The 23,688-nt window shown below is 49.7% G+C and overlaps 4 protein-coding genes across 8 annotated transcripts in view; 3 read left to right on the forward strand and 1 right to left on the reverse strand.

Moving 5' to 3' along the window:
- LOXL3 (lysyl oxidase like 3) overlaps positions 1–7,705 on the forward strand; it is a 21,356-nt gene extending 13,651 nt beyond the window's left edge. Inside the window, exons 4-13 of the mRNA XM_003793363.3 lie at positions 4,308–4,527; positions 4,769–4,949; positions 5,101–5,255; positions 5,432–5,599; positions 5,732–5,894; positions 6,077–6,320; positions 6,416–6,531; positions 6,609–6,745; positions 6,847–6,958; positions 7,158–7,705. Of these exons, the coding sequence (XP_003793411.1) occupies positions 4,308–4,527; positions 4,769–4,949; positions 5,101–5,255; positions 5,432–5,599; positions 5,732–5,894; positions 6,077–6,320; positions 6,416–6,531; positions 6,609–6,745; positions 6,847–6,958; positions 7,158–7,231 (1,570 nt within the window). The 3' untranslated portion in view covers positions 7,232–7,705. The remainder of the gene's footprint in view (positions 1–4,307; positions 4,528–4,768; positions 4,950–5,100; positions 5,256–5,431; positions 5,600–5,731; positions 5,895–6,076; positions 6,321–6,415; positions 6,532–6,608; positions 6,746–6,846; positions 6,959–7,157) is intronic.
- On the reverse strand, positions 7,517–11,347 carry HTRA2 (HtrA serine peptidase 2). Its single transcript, XM_003793368.3, has 8 exons — positions 10,244–11,347; positions 9,945–10,149; positions 9,661–9,855; positions 9,444–9,476; positions 9,109–9,214; positions 8,892–8,961; positions 8,119–8,214; positions 7,517–8,016 (listed from the first exon to the last, which is right to left on the reverse strand). The coding sequence occupies exons 1-8, from the start codon at positions 10,741–10,743 to the stop codon at positions 7,851–7,853; spliced, it is 1,371 nt and encodes a 456-aa protein (XP_003793416.1). The 5' UTR covers positions 10,744–11,347; the 3' UTR covers positions 7,517–7,850.
- AUP1 (AUP1, lipid droplet regulating VLDL assembly factor) lies at positions 10,853–14,091 on the forward strand. Of its 3 annotated transcripts, none has more exons than XR_001161444.2 (12): positions 10,853–11,172; positions 11,253–11,390; positions 11,474–11,624; positions 11,785–11,969; positions 12,228–12,300; positions 12,396–12,469; positions 12,738–12,804; positions 12,904–13,006; positions 13,142–13,261; positions 13,379–13,494; positions 13,620–13,800; positions 13,905–14,089. XR_001161444.2 is itself a non-coding variant. In XM_003793366.2 (12 exons), the coding sequence occupies exons 1-12, from the start codon at positions 11,123–11,125 to the stop codon at positions 13,939–13,941; spliced, it is 1,233 nt and encodes a 410-aa protein (XP_003793414.1). In that variant the 5' UTR covers positions 10,853–11,122; the 3' UTR covers positions 13,942–14,091. The 3 variants fall into 3 exon arrangements, 2 of the variants coding, with proteins under 2 accessions (XP_003793414.1, XP_012662863.1); XM_003793366.2 differs by having other exon boundaries at positions 13,682–13,800; positions 13,905–14,091; XM_012807409.2 differs by having other exon boundaries at positions 10,990–11,172; positions 13,142–13,494; positions 13,682–13,800.
- Positions 14,092–14,463: 372 nt separating this feature from the next.
- Positions 14,464–23,325, forward strand: DQX1 (DEAQ-box RNA dependent ATPase 1). Of its 3 annotated transcripts, none has more exons than XM_003793365.2 (12): positions 14,464–14,612; positions 14,966–15,221; positions 15,468–15,661; positions 16,148–16,532; positions 17,160–17,393; positions 17,485–17,584; positions 17,691–17,849; positions 17,933–18,124; positions 20,543–20,662; positions 20,810–21,000; positions 22,069–22,259; positions 22,844–23,325. In XM_003793365.2, the coding sequence occupies exons 2-12, from the start codon at positions 14,985–14,987 to the stop codon at positions 22,998–23,000; spliced, it is 2,160 nt and encodes a 719-aa protein (XP_003793413.1). In that variant the 5' UTR covers positions 14,464–14,612; positions 14,966–14,984; the 3' UTR covers positions 23,001–23,325. The 3 variants fall into 3 exon arrangements, with proteins under 3 accessions (XP_003793413.1, XP_023371084.1, XP_023371083.1); XM_023515316.1 differs by having other exon boundaries at positions 17,500–17,584; positions 22,844–23,286; XM_023515315.1 differs by having other exon boundaries at positions 14,575–14,623.
- Positions 23,326–23,688: the final 363 nt, after the last annotated feature.

The following is a 23,688-nucleotide window of genomic DNA, read 5'->3' on the forward strand; positions in this document are numbered from 1 at the left end:
AAAAAAAAAAAAAAAAGAGATGATAACAGGGGATTCCATAAATATAAAAGGACAGACAAGACCAGCATTCATCTACACACAGTAGGACAGGAGAAAAAGTGACCATAATTAATTTAAGTCTTCAAATTAAAAGGGAGAATGGGAGGAGAAACAAACCCCTAGTTTCTGTTTCCATTAAGACTTTAGACTTGGCTCGGTGTCTGTGGCTCAGGCAGCTAAGGCGCCAGCCACATACACCTAAGGTGGCGGGTTCGAATCCAGCCCGGACCTGCCAAACAACAATAATGGCTGCAACCAAAAAATAGCCGGACGTTGTGGCAGGTGCCTGTAGTCTCAGCTACTTGGGAGGCGGAGGCAGGAGACTCGCTTGAGCCCAGAAGTTGGAGGTTGCTGTGAGCAGTGAAGCCATAGCACTCTACCCAGGGGGACAGCTTGAGGCTCTGTCTCCAAAAAAAAAGACTTTAGACGTAAGGAAACCTCTTGAAGAATGAAATAAGTTAATTATTTAGGCCAATGAAAAAGATGTAAGATTTATTTTCCTGGAAGTAAGTTTAAGAGATGAGCTCAGTTTGCGAATGACCAAGGCATTTGGGATTGCAACTTGAGCAAGAAGGTTGCTACCATCTTCAGGAGCCTGCCTGTGCTCCATAGTCAAACCAAGTTAACATCCTTGGAGATCCAGCCTTGGTCCTGATCCAGCCTTAGGCCTGGACCATGCCAGAAGCCTTTCTTGAAGAGAAGATCCAAGAACTTAAGATACAGTCAGCCTCTCTGGGCTTGACCTAGGCCAGTTCTGTCTCCTACCTTAGCCAGTCTGGCAATCCCAACAATCCAAATTACTTTCCCTTTAGCCCTACACTGAGGTTTAGCACTAATATCTAAACCTAGGAGTCCTTTTGTCCTCATCTACCTTAGCTAATTTCCGAGAGTCCTGGCATAAGAACGCTATCTTTTCTGAGTCCATGACCTTCACTTCACCCACCTGGTCATATGCTTATGAGGCCAAAACAACTGGAAGGATAGGGCCTTGGGAGTGTCCTATTTTATGATATCCTATCATCAGGAACCCTTCTGACCCCTGGAAAAGAAATTTTGCTTTGGTCCTAGCCGTGCCAGGCTTTTCCACTTGGTTCTACATTGGTCCTGACTGCTATTGTCTTATACTCACAGAAAGTTGAGGAAGAGAGCGGCCAAAGCCTCGGCCCGACGCCCCAAGCCCTTTGGAAGGTAAAGGGGCCAAGAGCCCTGGGACCTCCTGCTCACCCCTGTGGTCCCAGGAGGTGGATGGATGGATAGCAACCTATCCATGTCCATCCCAGAACCCAAGCTGATAGATTAGGGATGTGACTGGAAAATGGCCATTCCCCGGGGGAGGTGAGAGGAGCAGGCATGGGGATGGGCAAGCTCCAATCTCAGGGAACACAAGGAGGAAATAATGTCAGATTGGCTGAGGAGAAGCTTTCTATCTTTATACTTGCCCCCAAGCAGTTAGACTGCAGCTTCAGCCACTTGTGTCCTCCTCCTCCTCCCCCATATCCCTTAGTTCACTGGCAACCTGTTTTCTCTCCTGCCTTCAGCTTTCCTCTTCCCTCCCTTCTCCAGCATCTGATTGACATAACTAGATTTCCCATCACTATTGCTGAACCCAGCAACATGAGTTCCTGACATCTAATTTGCAGTGTTCAGTAGTGTATGGGGAGAATCTGGCCATCCCTCATCGTGCCCCGTCCCACATGCTGCATGAAAGAGAAAAAGAACCTTCTAACTACTACCTCCACCAACTTCTTTCTCCTTTTTGCAGACCAGTCACCAAGCTTAAAGTCAAACCCAAACCCCGAGTGGGCAAGGGGCCAATCAAGAGGTAAATAAGGCTCAGGTTGGGTGGAGAGGAGGGAAGCACAGACTTATGAAGTGGGGGAGTCAGGCTATGGTCAGACCAAGAAAGAGCTGCCCAAGAGGTAGAGGAGCAGCAGCTGCTACAAATCACTGTCCAGATCATGTACCAAAATGTTAAGTAAGGCTGGCCTGGGGGTGTTGGTCTTGGGGAATTATGCTTGCTATAGGATTTGGGTGGGGGGGGAGTGTTCATCCAGTGACTACCCTTGTTTCACATGCTTATTTATCTCCTCACAGCAAGTTCTAGGAGATAATCTGGGGCTTTTCTCCTTCAGACACAATACTTCCTTCTCCCCCAAGAGGTTAAGTTTGCCTAAGGGATCAGTGTTCCCAGCCTAATTTTATTTGATTCTTTTTTTTGAGACAGAGCCTCAAGCTCTCCCCCTGGGTAGCGTGCCGTGGCATTACAGCTCACAGCAACCTCCAACTCCTGGCTCAAGCGAGTCTCCTGCCTCTGCCTCCCAAGTAGCTGGGACCACAGGCGCCCGCCACAACTCCCAGCTATTTTTTGGTTGCAGCTGTCATTGTTGTTTGGCGGGTCCGGGCTGGGGATTCGAACCCGCCACCTTAGGTGTACGTGGCTGGCGCCTTAGCCGGTTGAGCTATAGGCGCCGAGCCTATTTGATTCATTTTTAAAGATAAGTGCTACCAGCTTACTCCATGTGGAGTGAGACTTGGGTCTCCTTTGGAACCTTGACAAGAGATGGAATCAGATTGACAGCCCCGGCCTCTCTGGCTCAGTTCCATAGTTTTCCTCCTGGGCTCCTTCAGAACTCAAGGGAGTACAAAGCTTCCAGCCCCAGGGGTTACATCTAATTTGTCTTCTAAAGTTAGTTTGCATTTTAAAAGTCTCCCTTCTTAAGCAGGGTCTGAAATACAGAGAATTCCTCTCCTTTCTCCCGTACTCTCCTCTCCTCAGTAGGTCCAGTCTCAGCCCTGGTTCCCTGTTTCCCTCATTCACCTGCTTCTCCCTCTGGTGGTTTCAGAGGAGCTCAGAATATGGGGTTATTCTTGTAGTGCTCTTCTAGCTTAGGGTCATCTGTGTGCAGCAGGGCCACACTTCAGCCTTCCCTGACCCCCAAGTTAAAATAAACATTGCTGTTTTTATTTTGTTCATTGTAGGGAGGGAGAGGTTGTTTAGAAGATAGATATCTTTTCCCTGTGATGGCTTCTTTGACTTTTATTTTCAGCCAAATAGGACTTTGGGAGAGTGCCTGATCTCTTTGATCTTCAGGATCCATTTATCCTGAGCTTCCAAAGGTATTCTGTAAATTCTCCAGGCTTCCTTTGACTGCTTTCTTTATAAACTTTTCCTCCTCCCTGTGTCTTCCCAGCTAATGGCCTCAAGTCATCATATTTCTTCCTTCTTCTAACATCAAGTGATCGGGCACATTACTCAATAATTCACAACCACATCAACCTCATAGCCCTCTTCCACCTGGCTACGCCTCACCTGCTTCTCTTCCAGATGGCTTCTCTGGGCTCCACCCAGCTGTTCTGGGGAGAGTTCACCTCTCTCCTCCATATGCCTCACTTTAGTCTCTCATTTCATTGGTATTGATAAACAAGTCCCCCCATTCTCTCAGATATCTCTACAGTATTTCCAAGCTTTAACATCTCTAGTTCAGTCCCATTTTCCTGTCAGATGGCTGTGGGACATTTATGTTTAAATTGCAGGAGCATGGGCCACATCATTAAAAACTTACACAACTCAGCTCAGGTCCTGGGCTGCCTTTATTATTCATGTCCACCTTCCTTCTCTAGCCTTATTTCCTTCGAACTTTGGGTGGCCTGCATATATTAGCACCAGTCCTTCCTGTTTCCACCCTCTCTGGTCAATTCTTCCTATGACTGCCCATCATAATCTGTCGTACAGAGTCTCTGGCCTCTGAGAACCATTTAGATGGAAGACTTCCTCTGTCTTTTGCATCCTGACTCATTCAGTTATTTCAGTCTCAGCATAATAGCAGGATCTGTTAACCATGGCTACTCGGGCTTCCTGTTCACATCAGCCACTCCCTCTTGACCATCTCTTCCAGCTAGGGGTAGTACTAGCTTCCCATCCTATTTGCATGGCAATCTTAGCCTTGGACTCCTCTAGGGCCAGCAGGCTGAAACCACTTGGAACAAGGTTTCTGTCGGGGGAGTCAAGACTAGCCATTCTTCCTTTAGGGTTCTTCTGCTCCCGAAAGTCCCCAAGACCCATCTGTCTGGGTCGTCAAGGCTCTCTCAGCTTGGAAACTGAGCAATCCCTTTGTCTTTCCTCAGGGAAACATAGAAGGGGGGAAGAAGAGGATAAAGTGGTCATGAAAGGTTGGGAGGATGGTGGAGGTATGGAGTGGGAGGTGGATGTGGGGCTAAGAGGCAGGAGCATTGTTTTACCCTACTGTACCTCACTCCTGTCCCCTCAGGCTGCTGGCCCAGCGGCAGCAACACTCCTTTGGTCTGCATGGGGTGGCGTGCATGGGCACGGAGGCCCACCTCTCCCTCTGTTCCCTGGAGTTCTATCGTGCCAATGACACCACCAGGTGCCCTGGGGGGGCCCCTGCGGTGGTGAGCTGTGTGCCAGGCCCTCTCTACGTGGCATCCAGTGGCCAGAAGAAGCAGCAACAGTTGAAGCCTCAGGGGGAGGTGTGTGACAGTATCTATGGACCTTTCCCACTCAGGTGGAGAACCCCCTAGCCTGGCCACCCTCTGACTAAGCACAGCCTTGACCTTTGAGAAATGAGAGGAATCTTCCAGGGGGTGGGCCACAAACTTGATACTACCTACTCCCTCCCACCAAAATCTCATTCATCTCCCAGATCCACTTAGCCCTCTCTATGCTGATGTTTCCATTCACCTTTGTTGGGCACATCTTTCTCTTCTATAGGCTCATGTGCGTCTAAAAGGTGGAGCCCACCATGGAGAGGGCCGGGTGGAAGTCCTGAAGGCTGGCACGTGGGGCACAGTCTGTGACCGCAAGTGGGACCTGCAGGCAGCCAGCGTGGTGTGTCGGGAGCTGGGCTTCGGGAGTGCTCGAGAGGCTCTGAGTGGTGCTCGCATGGGGCAGGGTGAGGGGACATGGAGGTAGGAGGGCAAGGGAAGGGGAGAAAAGGCAAGGTACACACTCCTGGGGGTACTTTCCTTGGGCAGGCTAGGAGTCTCCTGGGCAGACAGTGAAGGCCTAGTTACAACCTCCTGATCTTTGACTTCTGACCCTAGGCATGGGTGCCATCCATGTGAGTGAAGTTCGATGCTCTGGACAGGAGCCCTCCCTCTGGAAGTGCCCTCACAGAAACATCACAGCTGATGATTGTTCTCATAGCCAGGATGCTGCAGTCCGATGCAACCTACCCTACATTGGGGTAGAGGCCAAGGTCAGTCATATATTCCACCTTGGTTCAGTCTCACCATCTCTCACCTTGCCCAGTCTGACCCCCAATCTGCAGTCTATTAGCCCTAGTCTAACTGCCCCAGGCCTTGCCATCCTGCAGCTCCCTCCTGACCCAAATCCAAAAGTTTTCGCCAACGCTTCCATCCTGTGTCACTACAGATCCGACTCAGTGGGGGTCGCAGCCGACATGAGGGGCGAGTCGAGGTGCAAGTAGGGGGACCTGGGTCCCTTCGCTGGGGCCTCATCTGTGGGGATGACTGGGGAACACTGGAGGCTATGGTGGTCTGTAGGCAACTCGGTCTGGGCTATGCCAACCACGGTCTACAGGTGAGTGGGAAGGAGAGGAGAGCCATAGCCATAGTTTCTAAAGCCTATGTTTGGGGCAGAGGACTGGAAATGAGTCCCTTGGTCCAGGAGGTTGGATCATGGGGCTTCACAGGAACCTCCATATGTCCCCAGGAGACATGGTACTGGGACTCCGGAAATATTACAGAGGTGGTAATGAGTGGAGTGCACTGCACAGGGAATGAGCTGTCTCTAGACCAGTGTGCCCATCATGGTACCCATATCACCTGCAAGAGGACAGGGACTCGCTTTACCGCTGGAGTCATCTGTTCTGAGAGTGAGTGAAGGGTACGGTGATGCAAGCCAGGAAAGGGGGAGACTCTAGACCACTAGAGGAAGCGGGTAATCCTTCTCTAAGAAAAACCAGTCTCACATACTCTAGGAAGGAATGGAAGCACCCCCATCTGTCCCTGCCCCTCAGCAGTAACTTCTAATACTCACCTTCCTTTCTCGGTACAGCTGCATCAGATCTGCTGCTGCACTCTGCATTAGTGCAAGAGACTGCCTACATTGAGGACCGGCCCCTGCACATGTTATACTGTGCTGCAGAAGAGAACTGCCTGGCCAGCTCAGCCCGCTCAGCCAACTGGCCCTATGGCCACCGGCGTCTGCTCCGATTCTCCTCCCAGATCCATAATCTGGGACGAGCTGACTTCAGGCCCAAGGCTGGACGCCACTCCTGGGTGTGGCATGAGTGCCATGGGTAAGAGGGTCAAGTAAAAGGGCAAGGTCATGGGGATGGATGGAGTAAACCTGCTAGGCGCAGAGCAAGCAACAGGAGTTCCCTTGTCCTCACAGGCACTACCATAGTATGGACATCTTCACGCACTATGATATCCTGACTCCAAATGGCACCAAAGTGGCTGAGGGCCACAAAGCTAGTTTCTGTCTAGAAGACACTGAGTGTCAGGAGGGTGAGTTGGGGCCTGTAGTAGACTACATCTCCATCACACAGCCCTTACCTTACACTAACACATCCCAATCCCTGCAGATGTCTCCAAGAGGTACGAATGTGCCAACTTTGGAGAGCAGGGCATCACCGTGGGTTGCTGGGATCTCTACCGGCATGACATCGACTGTCAATGGATTGACATCACAGATGTGAAGCCAGGAAACTACATTCTTCAGGTGCCTTCTGAGGCTTCCAGATGGCATGTGGGAGGAGTATTAAAGACACCTTTCAGTCTGAGGATTGCCCTTGGGTTAAGTAGCCTTTCTCTCACTCACAGGTAGTTATCAACCCAAATTTTGAAGTAGCAGAGAGTGATTTTACCAACAACGCAATGAAATGTAACTGCAAATATGATGGACATCGCATCTGGGTGCATAACTGCCACATTGGTATTTGATGGGAAGAGCAACCCAAGAAGACTGGGGGATGGAAGGGAAAGGCTTTCATTCTCTTTTCCCTAAATCATTTCTGTCTTCTGAACCAACTCTGATATCTCAGTCTCTCCACTTCTATCTACCCTCCCCTACAACAGGTCTGTTTTCCTGCCTCTAAACAGGGCACCTCCCAAAGTGCTTATCTACCCTGCAGGTGATGCCTTCAGTGAAGAGGCCAACAGGAGGTTTGAGCGCTACCCTGGCCAGACCAGCAACCAGATTGTCTAAAGTGCCACCACCCTCCTCTGCAAACCACCACTGGCCCCTAATGGCAGGGGCCTGAGGCTACCATTACCTCAGGAGCTTACCACAGAACCCCTGATGTCAGCAGACCCACCACACTCATCCAGCTGTGCACGATGGATGTGAAACTGTCATTCAGAAGTTATCACCCTCCTTCATAGGCCAGGTGTCAGTTTCTGTGGGCAAGCATGGGGCATCTTTGCTCCCAGGCCCAGTACCGAGCAGAGCAAACCACAAAGAGCAGCACCTGACCAACTGCCCAGAACAGAAGGCAAGAGTTCATTTTCTTGACTAGGGAGGTCAGGATGGACAGCTCCAGTATCGCTCCTAAGTTCAAGGGGATACAGCTTTACCTCTAGCTTTTTGGTGGGGGGAAACATCCAGCCCCCTCTTTCATTTTTGACTATAACATGTTGCTAGGTATAATTTTATTTTATATAAAAAGTGTTTTTGCAATTCTTCAGAGCCCAGGGATTGCTGCTGGGGGGTGAAGGGACCTGCCCCCCACTGGTTCATTTAATCCTCTGCCCACGGGCCCTCAGAGCCAAAGCTAGGAAGGCAAGGAGGAAATTAGAGCAGAAGCCTCATATTCTTGCTGATTCATTCATTCTGTGACCTCAGGAGTCACATACAAGGTCAGTGTTTCTGATCCCCGTCGGATCTGCACTGCCAGCTGGGATTGGGTTCGAACAGCTTCATAAACATCTTCAGCATTTTGTACTAGCTGTTCCCCAATGGCCAAAATCACATCACCGGGCCGTAGACCAGCCCTATGGAGAAAGATGGGAGAGAAAGGAAGGAACAGACAGCCCAATTGAAGGACACATGCATTCCTCACTCATCTTCATCTCACAGTGCAACTTCTCCCTTACCGGTGTGCAGGAGAGCCCAGGATGACTTTGTGGATGAGTACACCATGTTGAACATCAGGAAAGCTTGGTTCTCGAAGCTGTAGTTCAGCAAGGATGCTGAAAGTACACAGATCACTCTCCCCATCTTGAGTTTATCTCAAGTTTCTCATCAATACACAGATATGTAGACAGGACATAACACTAGGTTCTACAGATACAAATGCAATTAACTTTCTGCCTGCTAGCTGTTAAAAAATAGAATATATACATAAAAGATAACTAATTCAAATGATACACAGTGTTAAGTCAAAAACACTACTGTCATTCTAGAATACTAAGCAAGGCTTTAAGGAGGGAGTAGAACTTAAACTGAGCCTAAAAGGATGGGTCTGACATTAATTATATAAAATAAGAATAGCATAAACAAAAAAACATGAGAGTAGGAAATTAGGAGATCAGCTAGTCTAGGACAGAGTATTCATGTAGGAAGTAATAGCAGCCAGGTCTGGAAGGTTGATTTAGAGACAGACAGAAAGTAGTCCTTAAATGCCAGGTTAATAGGTTGAAGGCTTTAAATCAAAGCAGTAACAGGAGGACATCTGGTGACAATGCAAAATGAAGTATGGTAAGAAAGTCAGGATTATGAGAGGGGTCAGCTCTTGTGAGCTCCAAGTGTGTGGCAGCACATTTTAGATAACCTAAAGACAAATGAGAACAAAGTTCAAGAGCGGTGCCAGTTACCCACCAGTGATTACTCTGGTCACACAACATGTCACTACCTCTAATGCTCATACCTGGGAGTCAGAGTCAGCATCATCACCCCAATGTAGCGGCGCTGGGAATCACTGATTCCAAACCAGGAACCTATGATAGAGGAACAAATAAGCCCACCCAGCTACATCCTTTCTTTCCCTCCTTTTTTTCCCAATACATCATACTCCAGCAAGGCCCAATGAATACCCTATCTTCCCCCACTTCAAAGGCACCCCTTTCTCCCTAAGTTAGGCTCACTCTTCTTTTCCCCACGATGCAGAAACTCTCGAAGGCGATCAGAAGGGATGGCAAAGGAGATTCCAGCTGTGACCTTCATGGTGTTCACTCCAATCACTTCCCCATCCTGCAAGGATACAGCCCCCTATTCCTTAGCCCAAACAGATGGTAGGGAATGAGGTCACCTGAACAAGAGTATCAGTGAGAGTTGGGGAAATCTGGTCAGTTGGTTACTGGAAGATAGCCAACAAAAGATTGCTCAGAAACTTGGCCAAACATCCTTGAATTAGGGAAAACCCACCCTTCTCACACTGACCTGGGACAGGAATTATTGGAAGGAAGTATATCCCACTTACCAGGTTAACCAGGGGACCTCCAGAGTTTCCAAACTGCAGAAAAGGAGAAAATGTGCACATGATACCGGGATTCTCTCTTTTCCCAGCCCATGAATGAATGGCTACATCTGTGCAGCCCAACCTCCACTTATAGATAGGTTCATCTACTACTTATGAGTTGGTGCCCTTTCCCCATTCCCCCAATCTGGTTTGTCATTTCTCTCATATTAAGACGCACATCAATAGCTGCATCAGTCTGAATGTATTCCACATTGGTCTGGGGAAGTCCTAGGTCTCTAGCTGGACGCTGAGCAGAGCTAACAATGCCGGATGTGATCGTGTTCTGCAGTGCAAAGGGACTTCCCATGGCAACAACAAACTCCCCTTGACGGACATCGGCTGAGCGTCCCAAAGGCAGTGTGGGGAGAGGCTCCTATAGTAGAATAGGTAGGAGAGACCTGTCATCTGGGGATGGGAGAAAATAACCAGCTCCCACCAGACTTGGCCTACCCTGCCCCCTACCTTGGTCTGAATCCTAAGCGTGGCGATATCAGCCACAGGATCCACAGCAGTGACCATGGCCTCATATGTGTCGCCGCTAGGCAGTCTCACACGGACTCTGCGCCTATCAGCCACCACATGAGCGTTGGTGACAATGAGCCCATCAGCAGCCACCACGAATCCTGAGCCATTTGAAATAGGGACTTCACGGCCAGAGAAAGGGTGCCTAGGATGCGGGAAAACATGGATATGAGGAGGCTCTCCTGCTCGCCCGCCCTCCGGCCCTTGGGTTTGGTACCTCCCGGTTACCCCACCATTACCGGTCCAAGATCTCGATATAGACCACGGCAGGTGCTGTCTTCTCCACGACATCTGCGATGAAGTTGTACTGGCTCCGGGGAGAGGCTGGGGGCGGGCCGGGGACCGCAGCAAGGACAGCCGGGGGACCCCGCCCCCCGCCCCACAACAACAACAGTACTGCACCCCCAGCGCCCAGAGCCACCGCCAGCCAAGCGCGTGGACGGATTCCGGGGGTCCCTGAGGCCTCACGACTCCGGGGATCTGAGGTTTTCGCAGTCAGTCGTTCCTGGGAATCCGGAGTCCCAGAAGTCAGACATGCCCGGGGTTCAGGGACCCCCACGGACACCCGGGCCCGGAAACTGGGGGTCCCAGAAATCACCCGGGGGTCAGAACTTCTTGACGTCAGCAGGGCCCGGAGGTCAGGGGTCAACGAGGGTCCCTTCCCCAAAAAAGTTCCCCATAAAGCCCGCCATCCCGGGAGGCTGCAGCCTGCACCCCGCCCCGCCCTCAACGCAGCCATCAGCTCCGCCTTGGCTGCCTCCTCGCCCGCCCTACTCAGAGGCGGCGCTCAGGACGCGAGCAGGCGGACAGTAGGACGCGTAGCACGCCGGTACCTGAAGTCCTCAACAAGTGCACGCCGGGACCCAGGGTTCCGGGAGGCCGGCTCCTCCTCCGCTCCGCGAATGCCGGGAATTGTGGTCCCGGCGGGACTCGAGTTATGAGGCGGCCCATGCGGCCGCGGGGCATGCTGGGACGGCTAGCCCTTCCGGGGCGCCTCTGGACTTCGGGTTTTGGCACCCTGGACTGATTACCAAATACTCCGCCTTCCCAGGAGCCCCAGCGGCCGAGTGCGAAGATGGCGGTGACGGCGGCGGTCGGGCACTCCTGAGGCAGCTGTGATGGAGGTTTCCCCAGAGCCGGGGCCGGAGCGCCTCTTTGACTCGCACCGGTAAGAGTCCCGGCGGGAAGAAGCCGGCTCTGGCGTCCTCTTGGCCTTCGGCGCCCCATCACCTCTCCTCTCGCCCCCAGGCTCCCGGGTGACGGCTTCCTGCTCCTCGCGCTGCTGCTCTACGCGCCAGTGGGATTCTGCCTCCTGGTCCTGCGCCTCTTTCTCGGAATCCACGTCTTCCTGGTCAGCTGCGCGCTGCCAGATAGCGTCCTTCGCAGGTTCCGACTCCGGCGCTCGGGGAGTGAGTGTCAGGGCCGGGACCGGCCCGAGGCCACACAGTTACCAACGCCTGTACCCCCAGGTTCGTGGTTCGGACCATGTGTGCGGTGCTGGGGCTCGTGGCTCGGCAGGAGGACTCTGGACTCCGGGATCACCGTGTCAGGGTCCTCATTTCCAACCACGTGACGCCTTTCGACCACAACATAGTCAATCTGCTTACCACATGTAGCACCGTGAGTGAGGGCGAGGCTGAGAACGCCTAGGGGTGGTTTCTCCCCACTTGGGTTTCCCATGGGGGATGCTGAGCCTTGCCCCCCTCCTCTACCCCACATGTCAGTTTTTCTCACTTTCCTCCATTTTTTTCTTCTTGCTTTCTCTCCTTCTCATTCCCAGCCTCTACTCAATAGTCCCCCCAGCTTTGTGTGCTGGTCTCGGGGCTTCATGGAGATGGATGGGCGAGGGGAGCTAGTGGAGTCACTCAAGAGATTGTGTGCTTCCACGAGGCTTCCTCCCACCCCTCTGCTGCTATTCCCCGAGGAAGAGGCCACCAATGGTCGGGAGGGGCTCCTGCACTTCAGGTGGGTGACCACAGGTATTGGGTGCCAACTGGGTAGGTAGTCAAGTTTCTGGGCCGTTTGGTTTTAACAACCTTCCTCAGCCCCTGACCCCCTCCATCCCTAGTACATTTCCTTTCTGTCCACTTGGTTCTTTCCCCCTGAATCCTGTTTTCCCCATTTATCTACTTGTACAGTTTGACAATTACCTGTTTTAAAATAGGTATGAGCTGCTAACTGGTCTGGCTGGATTCCCATCCCACTCTGTCCTTCTTCTCCTAGTTCTTGGCCATTTTCTATCCAAGATGTGGTACAACCTCTTACACTGCAAGTGCAGAGACCCCTGGTCTCTGTGGTGAGTGTGTGTGGGATAGGGAATCTCTGGGGCTTGGAGGGGAAGTTTCTCACCCCTGGCCCTGGCTTAGGCCTCACTTTGTACCCTCCCCTCAGACGGTGTCAGATGCCTCCTGGGTCTCAGAACTGCTGTGGTCACTTTTCGTCCCTTTCACGGTGTATCAAGTAAGGTATTAACTGTCCTCACTTTTTGGTGGCTGGGAAGAGGCTCATCTCAAGGTCAAGTGGCCTTTGCCCTGTCCAATTGTAGATCTTCTAATGTCAAGGTTCTACTATAGAGGCAACACAAATCATTTATTATCTCCCTGTACTTACCATGAAAAGAGGTACCAAAGTGGGGAAAGGTACCCCAGGTGACACCCTGGACTGATGTGGGTGTCCCCCACATCAACCTGGATTCCAGGTGTCCCCCAGCATGGTCCTGGATTATTTTTGCAGGTGGCTTCGTCCTGTTCATCGCCAGTTAGGGGAGGGGAATGAGGAGTTTGCACTCCGTGTACAACAGGTAGTAGGGTATGCAGGCAGGGTGGGGATGGGATCCCTGGTTAGGGAGTGGGGAAAGAAATCTTGAAACTTGATGCTTAGAAGTTTCCAATTTTCTCAGCTGGTGGCCAAGGAATTGGGGCAGACAGGGACACGGCTTACTCCAGCAGACAAAGCAGAGCACATGAAGCGACAAAGACACCCCAGAATGCGCCCCCTGTCAGGTATATTGTCTCTATACATAAAACTTTCGGTTTTTTTTTTTTCTCTTCAGCCTACTGTGATTTCTGCCCTATTCCTGTACTAGACATCTTCCTCCTGGTTCTCTACTAACCATATTTCTGATTTTTTTTCTTCAGCCCAGTCGTCTTTACCTCCCTCCCCTGGTCCTTCTCCTGATGTGCAGCTAGCAACTCTGGCTCAGAGAGTCAAGGAGGTTTTGCCTCATGTGCCATTGGGTGTCATCCAGAGAGACCTGGGTATGGAAAAAGGTGGCCCCACACAGGGAGACAGGCACAGGGAGGAAAGGTGGGTTGTGAAGGAAGAAGGTAAACAAGGAAGGGACTCCCCTCTCCTTGTTCTTCCCTTCTCCCTAGCCAGGACTGGCTGTGTAGACTTGACCATCACTAATCTGCTTGAGGGGGCTGTAGCTTTTATGCCTGAAGACATCACTGAGGGAACTCAGTCCCTACCCACAGCCACTACTCCCAAGGTGAGACCCAGGAAATGGTAAGGTCTAAGACTTAGGTGGGTTGGGGCAGTCTGCATACTACCTTATCTCTGATCTCTCTTTTTTTGATCCTGAGACCCTATCACAGTGCCTCTCTTGCAAAGTAGGCATTCGATGCGTGTTTAATGATGATGACTTCGCAAGCCCTCTGACATTGTGATCACCTCAGTTCCCCAGCTCTGGCCCGGTGACCCCTCAGCCCACAGCCCTAACATTTGCCAAGTCTTCCTGGGCCCGGCAGGAGAGTCTGCAGGAGCGCAAGCAAGCACTATATGAATATGCAAGAAGGTGAGGTAGTTAAAAGACAATGAGTAGAAAGGGACAAATTGGAGAAAGGAATTACAGAGCTAATATGGCAAAGCCTACACAACATCTCTTCCTGTGTCCCACAGGAGATTCACAGAGAAACGAGCCCAGGAGGCTGAATGAGCTCAAAGGAACTGGATGGCACCCAGAGCCGCAGGACGGAGACTGGGGGCAGCTCTCGCCCAACTCACAACAGGCTGGATGGGTGGGTGGTGAAAAGGGAGGGACGAGGCTCCCCCAATATCACATTAAATTCAGGGTTTTCACTCAAGGTCTCTGTTATCTGTACGGGTTCTAAAAGCCTTGTGAGCATGTTTTTTTCTCTTTTGGTTGGAGAGAATGGGGCAAGAGTTGTCTTGTAGATTTGTGGTGGGTGGTTAAAATGGAATTGTCTGAAATCACCTCTTCATGCCAAGAAATGAGTATAACTGAACTGAAGACCTAGCAGCTGCTGTCCCCAGCTTAAATGTTCAGCCCACATTTTTGAAGAAACTACTGTAAAACTACAAGTCCCAGAATGCATCTCATAAGCAAAATACCTGTCATCCATCCGTAGAGTTCACACAGGTTTGGTATGGTGCCTGGATCCTCTTTTCCATAGGTTCTGGAGTAGGCTAAATAAGGTGGAGCAAATGGCCCCACCCCAAAAGCAGGCTTCAGGATTGACTTAGAGCCAAGCCCCAGGGTGGAGCCGGAATTTACCTTTGTACTATGTGAAGGTCAGGGTTAGTGGTGACTAGCTGTGTAGGTCCGGAACTGACTGCCGTGGTGACACGTCTCAGAGCCGCCAGCAGGTTTGAATCCGGTATCCTTGTGGCCCTGCTGTCCTTCTCCACCCCCATGTATTTTATTCTTCCCCCTTGGGACCTTCCTATGGGTTATTAGATCTCACAATTTCTATTACCCCAAAGAACCCCTGCCTGCCACAGGATTTCTACCATACTACCCAACTGCAGGGTAGTAGTCCACTTTTGATAGTCCCTTATGAAAACAGCCCTCACTCTTTTCCTGGCAGGTAAGAAATGCTGGGGAGGATTGACCCCAGGGCATTATCACTTGAGAATAGAGGTTAAGGATCAGAGCTGAGGTGGGAAGATGGTGTCAGTCACCAAAAACAAGGCCTTACTGGCTGCCCTGCCTTACGTAGGTCCTGCCGGACAGCCAGCATGACCTCTTGGCCTCTCAAACTGGCAGATGAGTCTGGTCCAAGTCCTGAGGAATCTGAACTGGCTGTAAACCCCTTTGATGGGCTCCCCTTCTCTTCCCGTTACTATGAGCTCCTTGAGCAGCGCCGGGCCTTGCCCATCTGGGCTGCTCGCTTTATCTTCCTGGAACAGCTGGAGAGTAACCCCACTGGAGTGGTGCTGGTGTCTGGGGAGCCTGGATCTGGCAAGAGTACCCAGGTGGGGGGCAATCTAGGCATGAACAAGGGGAGGAGCAAGGAACTGGCTTTTCCCTGGGCAAGGGGGCACTGGGCTGCATGGGGTCATGGAGGAGGTAAGCAAAGGGAGATAGGTTAGGCTAGCTAAGGTGAAAGTCCAGGGGACACTTTAAATAAGGAAAGATTAAACTGGCTATGGTTCCCCTAGCACTTCTCACTGAAGTCATAGGTGTCCCTGATTTTTTGTCCCTCTCTGCCTCTGCCACAGATCCCTCAGTGGTGTGCAGAGTTTGCGCTGGCCAGGGGGTTCCAGAAGGGACAGGTTACTGTCAGTCAGCCCTACCCTCAGGCAGCCCTGAGCCTGGCTCTGCGGGTTGCTGATGAGATGGATCTGACCTTGGGTCATGAGGTTGGATACAGTATCCCCCAGGAGGACTGCACTGGGCCCAACACTCTCCTCAGGTGGGTCCCTCTATAGCAGCAGCTCTCAATCTATGGGTTTCAGCCCCACAGAACTGTATTAAAGGTCCGCAGCATTAGGAAGGTTGAGAACCACTGCTCTATAGGCCTGACCAAAGCCAATTCCCCTTGCCCAGTAGAGAGAAACCCAGTCCTCTACCATTTCACCATGTCCTCCCTCAGCTCAATTCACCCTTCAAATCATGCATGGTCAGCAGCTAAATTAAGCCCTTGAATCCCAGCCAGGGGCCCCAGATATTCACCCTCACTCTCATCACAAAAATCTCATTTCCCAGCTGTGTAGCTTGTAAACAAAGTGTTCTCAGTGGGGTTGTGGGGTCACAGTTAAGGGTCCACAGCCTGAAGAAGTCACAGTATCTTTTTCTGACCTTCAATATCAAAATCTAGGCCCCTTGAGGAGAAGTTCCCCTGGAATTCTGGCTGGCTAGTGTCCACACTGACTCCTCTGCCCACTACTAATGCCAACAGGTTCTGCTGGGACAGGCTGCTTCTACAAGAGGTGGCCTCAACCCGGGGAAATGGAGCCTGGGGTGTGCTGGTGCTGGATGAGGCCCAGGAACGCTCAGTGGCCTCGGATTTGCTCCAGGGGCTACTGCGAGATACCAGCCTAAGAAACCTTCCAGGGGGCCTCAGAGTGGTTGTGGTTACTGACCCTGCCCTTGAACCTAAGCTCCAAGCCTTCTGGGGCAATCCTCCTACTGTGCATGTACCCAGAGAGTCTGGAGAGAGTCCTACCCCTGTCTATATGGACAATGTCCCTACTGATCGAGTGGAAGCTGCCTGCCAAGCAGTGCTAGAGTTGTGTCAGAAGGAAACTCCAGGAGATGTGCTAATATACTTGCCCAGTGAGGAGGTAAAAAAAAAGACATCTGTAGTCCCAGCTACTCAGGAGCCTGAGGCAAGAGAATTGCCTAAGCCCAAGCGCTGGAGGTTGCTGTGAGCTGTGATGCCATGGCACTCTACCAAGGGCCACAAAGTGAGACTCTGTCTCTTAAAAAAAAAAAAAAGGAAGAAGAAAAAGAAAGAAAAGGAAAATGGACTACAGAAGGAGGTACTCATTTATACCACCATCCTTTCCCAGGGAAATGGGAATAATACTTGTTAGGACAGTGGCATTGTTGTGTTTCTTCTCTGCTGGGGTCCTGGGGACAAACTCAAGGATTTCAGAGTAAAGGCCACCATTCACTTTTTATTCTCTCTAATGCAGAGGTTTATAGCTCAGTGAACCTTTGAAATTGTAACACCCTCAATTTAATGAGCATGTGCCCTTCTTCAAAGTGAAGACCCATAGCTTTCATCAGTTGTTTTTGTTTTTTGCAGTTTTTGGCCGGGGCTGGGTTTGAACCTGCCACCTCCGGCATATGGGGCTTGCGCCCTACTCCTTTGAGCCACAGGCGCTGCCCAGCTTTCAACAGTTTTTAAAAGAGAACTGTGACCTTAAAATGTGAGAATCGCACTAATGCCCCACCCGTCTCCTCAGGAAATTTCCCTGTGCTGTGAATCCTTGTCCAGGGAAGTGGAGTCTCTGACTTTCCAAGGGCCTCCACCACGGGTGCTCCCCCTTCACCCAGGCTGTGGTCAAGCCATTCAGGCTGTGTACGAGGACACAGACATGGGTGCCCGAAAGGTGGTGGTTACTCACTGGCTGGCTGACTCCTCCTTCTCTATCCCTTCCATCCGACACATCATTGACTCAGGACTGGAGCTCCGAAGTGTGAGTGAGAAAGAGATGGTGGGTGTTGGGCTAAAGATAAAAAATGGCCCACTCTGATCTGTCTTGGCCTTGTCTGGGGGCTGGGCAACAGGTTTACAATCTTCAGGTCCGAGCAGAATCCCAAGTGTTGAGACCAATCAGCAAGTGTCAGGCAGAGGCAAGACGACAGAGAGCAAGAGGGTTCCCTCCTGGTAAGAGCCTTTGCTCTCACTGAGATCAACCACAAAGGGACTTGCCAACCATGCAAACCCTGAGGAATCTACAGTGGTCTTATTTCCCAGGTCTTTCTCCCCTCAGGATCCTGCCTTTGCCTGTATCCTAAGTCCTTTTTAGAGCTAGAGGCTCCCCCATTACCCCAACCCAGGGTTTGTGAGGAGAATCTGAGCTCCCTGGTGTTACTACTAAAGAGGAGACAGATTGCAGAGCAAGGGGAGTGCCACTTCCTGGACCCACCTGGTGAGCACCCCTCCTGCCTAAGTGCTGCCATTAACCCTCCAGCTCTAAAACTTCACATTCTGTAAGCATTGTTTCCTCACCAGCTCCGGAGGCATTGATGCAGGCCCTGGAAGACTTAGACTATCTGGCAGCCCTGGATGATGATGGGAATCTGTCAGACCTGGGTGTCATCCTATCAGAGTTCCCCTTACCCCCTGAATTGGCCAAAGCCCTGCTGGCCTCATGCGAGTTTGACTGTGTGGACGAGATGCTCACCCTGGCTGCCATGCTCACTGGTATAAATCACTACCATAAATCAGTGGCTCTTGTAGCCACTTCAGCCCTTCCCCTGTGCTTTGGTGCTCCTATAGCCAGTCCTTTCCTCTTCATTCTACTTCCTGCCCTTCACAGTACTTAAAGAACCAGCCTTAACCCTCTATCCCTCTCTTGTCTTGCTAGCCTTTTCCTTCTGCTGGTTCTCTCTCGTTCCTCAACATGCTTAAATTTCTCCTGTCTTTTACTGCTAAAACACATACCCCATCTTCCTCAACCCTATGCTCTTTTTTAGTAATACAGCATAATCTTTATCTTGTTCAATCTAGCATTTTGCTTGCCACTGAATTCCAGCTTCAGGCCCACCATACCACTTAAACAGGTTTCAGCTCACCAGTGACCTCCCAAATCCCTAACTCAGTGGACACTTTTAGGCCCTTATTTATGACTGTCTTAACCCTTGAGACCCTAGGAGACTCTTGGCTCCTACCTTGAAACTGCCTCCTTCCTAAGTCTCTCTGATGTTGCCCCTCATGACTTTGATCCTACCTAGCCATTTCTATCTTTTCTTTTCTTTTTTGATACAGAGCCTCAAACTGTCACCCTGGGTAGAGTGCCATGGCATCACAGCTCACAGCAACCTCCAACTCCTGGGCTCAAGTGATTCTCCTGCCTCCGCCTCCCAAGTAGCTGGGACTACAGGTGCCTGCCACAAGGCCCAGCTATTTTTTGGTTGCAGCTGTCATTGTTCTTTGGCAGGCCCGGGCTGCATTCGAACCTTCGAACCCACCAGCTCAGGTGCATGTGGCTGGCACCTTGGCCACTTGAGCCGCAGGCGCCAAGCCTCTCTAGCCATTTCTTAATCTCCTCCATGGGTTCTTCATCCTCTGCTTTTATGTATTATAAGTAGTCTTCAGCATTCTGTTCTTACTCCTTTTGTCTTCTCATTTCTTGAACTCTCTGAGCAAATTCATTCACATTCTTGTGAATTGAATGTGATTGAAAGTACTTACATTCTTAAAATTCCCAAATCTTGGCTCAGTGCCTGTGGCTTAAGCAGCTAAGGTGCCAGCCACATACACCTGAGCTAGCGGGTTCAAATCCAGCCTGGACCCACCAAACAACAATGACGGCTGCAACCAAAAAATAGCTGGGCACTGTGGCGGGTGCCTGTGGTCCCAGCTACTTGGGAGGGAGAGGCAGGAGAATCTCTTGAGCCCAGAAGTTGGAGGTTGCTATGATCTGTGATGCCATGGCACTCTACCCAGGGTGACAGCTTGATGCTCTGTCTCAAAAAAAAAAAAAAAAATCTCACATCAGGTATCTTGAATCTCTCACCCAATACCATTTTACTTAGATGAAAAAGGAATTGCTCCAATTTTGTATTCCCGACTTCAGATTATAATACTTTCATTTCTATTGCTTCACTATCATCACTGTATACTGATCTTTCTACAGGTACTTTCATTTTTTATCTCCTAATGTCTTTTTAAAAATTTCTTGTTTCTTGGCTCAGCACCTTTACCTCAGCAGCTAGGGCACCAGCCACATACACTGGAGCTAGTGGGTTCAAACCCAGCCTGGGCCAGCTAGAATAATAATGACAACTACAACCAAAAAATAGCTAGGCATTGTGGGGGGTGCCTGTAGTCCCAGCTACTTGGGAGGCTGAGGCAGGAGAATCACTTAAGCCCAAAAGTTTGAGGTTGCTGTGAGCTGTGACGCCATAGCACTATACCCAGGGCAACAGACTCTCTCTCAAAAAAATAATCTTGTTTCTCTCCATATTCACTGCCAAAGCCAATGTTAAGCCCTCATCATTATTCAGCTATACTCCTTTAGTAGCTTCCTAAGTAGCCATTTGAACTTTTTCAAATACATAGACTCTCTTAAAAGCTATTGTTCAACAGCTATTCTTTACCTCAAAGACAGAATGGAAGCTCTTTAGCATAGGACATCTAGTTTCTCATGACCTTACCTTACCAGCTTTATCTCCTGCCATTCTGCTGTATGCCATTCCCTCTACCCACATCAAATGGCTTGGAGTTCCCAAATATGCCCCATTATTCTTAACTTCTGTGCCATGCTGTTCCCAGACTAAACACTCTCCCGGCTCCTTCTCCACTGAGCTTATTCTTCCTCAAACTTCAAATACTGGCCCAATGATTCTTGTTCTTTTCTCTCACATCACCTTTCTTGTCCTTTTCTCTCCTTACCACCCAAAGCCTCTCTTTGTCTCTAGATTACCATATACACAAACCTGTTATGTAAAGTTTGTTTTCTTCTTGGTCTCTCCCACTAGACTCTAAGCTCCTGAGGGAAGAGACTGTCTTTCATTTATTTATCCTTGATGTTAAACAAAGTGCATATCACTTAATTCTACTTGTACTGTACTATCCTGTCTCATTTCCCGAAATTGCCTTTCTTTCTTCTGCCTCCAGCTGCTCCTGGATTTACCCATCCTCCACTCTGTGCAGAAGAAGCTGCTCTGCGTCGGGCCTTGGAACATGTGGACGGTGACCACAGCTCGCTCATTCAAGTGTATGAAGCCTTTGTACAAAGTGAGCTCTAATTTTTCAAAGAGGGGGAGTGGTGTACAACCAGCTGACAGATCTCTGTGCCCAGAAAGAGGTGGCCATTTGGCCAAGGTTTGGGTGTTTTCAGGGTCTCAAGGACTTTAATTGTAGCTGTTTCCTTCCTTTTCCTAGGTGGAGCAGATGAGGCTTGGTGCCAGGCCAGAGGTCTAAACTGGGCAGCTTTGTGTCAGGCCCAGAAACTTCGAGGAGAGCTCCTAGAACTCATGCAGCGAATTGAACTTCCTTTGTCCCAACCAGACTTTGGCTCTGAGCACAATCGTAGAGCCCTTCAGAAAGCACTGGTGTCAGGATACTTCCTCAAGGTTAGGGGAAAAAGTTGGAGTGAAGGTGATAAAAGGAGCAGAAGGCAGAAAGAACAAATATATATATTTGTACTATACTATATATATTTGTACTATACTAAGTATAGTACTTATATATACTATACATAAATATATACACAGTATATATATACTATATACAAATATATATATTTGTACTATACTACAGTTTTTGGCCAGGGCTTCAACCTGCCACCTCTGGCGTATGGAGCCGGTGCCCTACTCCTTTGAGCCACAGGTGCTGCCCAGAATAAATATTTCTATGCCACCTCTGAAATTGGGCTCCAGGTAGCCATTCAAAGATTCTTAAGAATCAAGAACTTTTCCCTTAGGGTCGGTGCCTTGTGCTCAGTGGTTAGCATGCCAGCCACATGCACCAGGGCTGATGGGTTCAAATGCAGCCCAGGACTGCTAAACAAAAAAAAAAAGTAGCTGGCATTGTGGCAGGGTGCCTGTAGTCCCAGCTACTCAGGAGGCTGAGGCAAGAGAATTACTTGAGCCCAAGAGTTTGAGGTTGCTGTGAGCTATGACACCAAGGCATTCTACCAAGGACAACAAAGTAAGACTCTATCTCAATTAAAAAAAAAAGAGGGCAGTGCCTGCGGCTCAGTGCGTAGGGCACCAGCCCCATATACCAAGGATGGTGGGTTCAAACACGGTCCCAGCCAAATTACAACAAAAAAATAGCCGAGTGTGGTGGCAGGCCCCTGTAGTCCCAGCTACTTGGGAGGCTGAGGCAAGAGAATCGCCTAAGCCCAAGAGCTGGAGATTGCTGTGAGCTGTGTGATGCCATGGCACTCTACCCAGGGCAATAAAGTGAGACTCTGTGTCTACAAAAAAGAAGAACTTTCCTTTGAGGTTTTGAGGTACAAGGGTCTATGGAAAATGCTCTATGGTATAGTAGGTTCCAGAAAACACCTAAAGGTAATGCTTTATTTTTAATACTCTTACCAACATTACTAATTCTTTCTCAGACCTTTTTCTTTTTAATAAATACTATCTGCCTCTTCAGTTTTATTTATTCCATCAACATCTTTTCCTTTCAATGAGGTGGCCCGGGACACAGATGGGACTGGAAATTACCTGCTTCTAACCCATAAGCATGTGGCCCAGCTGTCCTCCTCCTGCTGCTATCGAAGCCGCAGGGCTCCAGCCAGACCCCCACCATGGGTGCTTTACCACAATTTCTCCATCTCCAAGGACAACTGCCTTTTCATTGTTTCTGAGATTCAACCACAGATGTAAGTTCCTTGACACCTTATCCATACTGCCCACTCCTCTCCCTGGGGCCAAAATGATGGGTGGGGAGTTAGAGAGACTTAAGAAGAAAGGGTCTTAGTAGTTTATAAAAACATAATTTGGCTAGGTGTGGTGGCTCATGCCTGTATTCCTAGCACCCTAGGAGGCCCAGGTGGGTGGATTGCTTGAGCTGCAGAGTTTGAGACCAGAATAAGCAAGAGTGAGACCCCCATCTCTACTAAAAATAGAAAAACTAGCCAGGCATTGTGGTGGGCACCTGTAGTCCAACTATTTAGGCAGCTGAGGCAAGAGGATTGCTTAAGCCCAAGATTTTGAGGTTGCTGGGTGACAGAGTGAGACTCTGTCTCAAAAAAAAAAAAAAATCATCCCAGTGGCACCTGTGGCCCAAAAGAGTAGGGCACTGACCCATATGCCAGAGGTGGTGGGTTCAAACCCAGCCCCGGCCAAAAATGAAAAAAAAAATTAGAAAAACCCACAACCCCCCCCACCCATATATCTTGAGGAAAGAGAATTTGTGAAGTTTAAGAGAAGATACAGATGATCTGATTGTGACTCTCTCTGTCAGGCTGGTGGAGTTGGCCCCTCCATACTTCCTGAGTAACTTGCCCCCCAGTGAGGGTAGAGACCTCTTGAACCAGCTACGAGAAGAAATGGCAGATTCTTCAGCAGAGAGCGAATCCTCCTCAGCCCAAGAGTTCAGAGATGTCTGTGTCCTGCAGTGACCTGCCTGCCTAAGGAATGGAGCTGAACTCCTCTTATCACATTAGATCCTCTCTCAGGCTAGCATCAAGGCAGCCAGCCAGATTTAGAAGCCTAAATTTTAGGGTCTTATGTAAATCTTGGAACCTGAATCCAAAGAATTGGTGGGCTGAGGGTAGAGAGAATAGGATAAGCCTCAGTCTACATAGGGTAGGACCTTTTCCTTAGCCTTTTCCAATTAACTAGAGAGAGACTGACATGCTTCCTATTCCTCCAATTTATGCCAAATACATTCATTCACATACTCGCCTTTGGTCTATAAAAGATTTTTTTTTCTATGATGCCAAATTTAAGTTTGGTTCTGCAATACCATATACAACATCCATCAGTTAGAGATGACATTGTATCAAAGATCCAGTGCCAAATCATCCAGCTGTAGCCTCTTGCCTGGTATCCATCTCTGGTCAGGATATGCCATGCCATGACCACCATCATTGTCACCACCACAGAATATGAGTCATCTGGCTATAGTTTGTCTGTGGCCCTGCCTCTCTTCCCTCTATTACCCTGCTCCTGCCTCCAGGGGAGGAAGAATGGGGTTGCTAGAGAAATCAAGACAAAATCTTCCCTTTCTTCCTCATACAACTTAAATCTTACTCCTTTTAAAATGAAGGCTATAGCAACCATCTTCTTTTTTTTTTTTTTTTTTTT

The sequence above is a fragment of the Otolemur garnettii genome, unplaced genomic scaffold (genome assembly GCF_000181295.1).
Source record: "Otolemur garnettii isolate 467f Iridium unplaced genomic scaffold, OtoGar3 scaffold00068, whole genome shotgun sequence".
NCBI lineage: Eukaryota > Metazoa > Chordata > Mammalia > Primates > Galagidae > Otolemur > Otolemur garnettii.

What these genes read in the sequence shown, in the direction of transcription:
- HTRA2 (XM_003793368.3), bottom strand. Translation starts at nt 10,743, where the DNA reads ATGGCTGCGTTGAGGGCGGGGCGGGGTGCAGGCTGCAGCCTCCCGGGA. An exon ending in TATATCGAGATCTTGGACCG is followed by an intron (nt 10,150 to 10,243) that starts GTAATGGTGGGG and finishes CCCGCATCCTAG; the next exon opens with GCACCCTTTCTCTGGCCGTG. An exon ending in AGACTGATGCAGCTATTGAT is followed by an intron (nt 9,477 to 9,660) that starts GTGCGTCTTAAT and finishes CCTTTTCTGCAG; the next exon opens with TTTGGAAACTCTGGAGGTCC.
- AUP1 (XM_012807409.2), top strand. Translation starts at nt 11,123, where the DNA reads ATGGAGGTTTCCCCAGAGCCGGGGCCGGAGCGCCTCTTTGACTCGCAC. An exon ending in CGCCTCTTTGACTCGCACCG is followed by an intron (nt 11,173 to 11,252) that starts GTAAGAGTCCCG and finishes TCTCGCCCCCAG; the next exon opens with GCTCCCGGGTGACGGCTTCC. An exon ending in CTATATGAATATGCAAGAAG is followed by an intron (nt 13,801 to 13,904) that starts GTGAGGTAGTTA and finishes TGTGTCCCACAG; the next exon opens with GAGATTCACAGAGAAACGAG.
- DQX1 (XM_003793365.2), top strand. Translation starts at nt 14,985, where the DNA reads ATGACCTCTTGGCCTCTCAAACTGGCAGATGAGTCTGGTCCAAGTCCT. An exon ending in TATACTTGCCCAGTGAGGAG is followed by an intron (nt 16,533 to 17,159) that starts GTAAAAAAAAAG and finishes CCGTCTCCTCAG; the next exon opens with GAAATTTCCCTGTGCTGTGA. An exon ending in TGTCAGGATACTTCCTCAAG is followed by an intron (nt 21,001 to 22,068) that starts GTTAGGGGAAAA and finishes CCTTTCAATGAG; the next exon opens with GTGGCCCGGGACACAGATGG.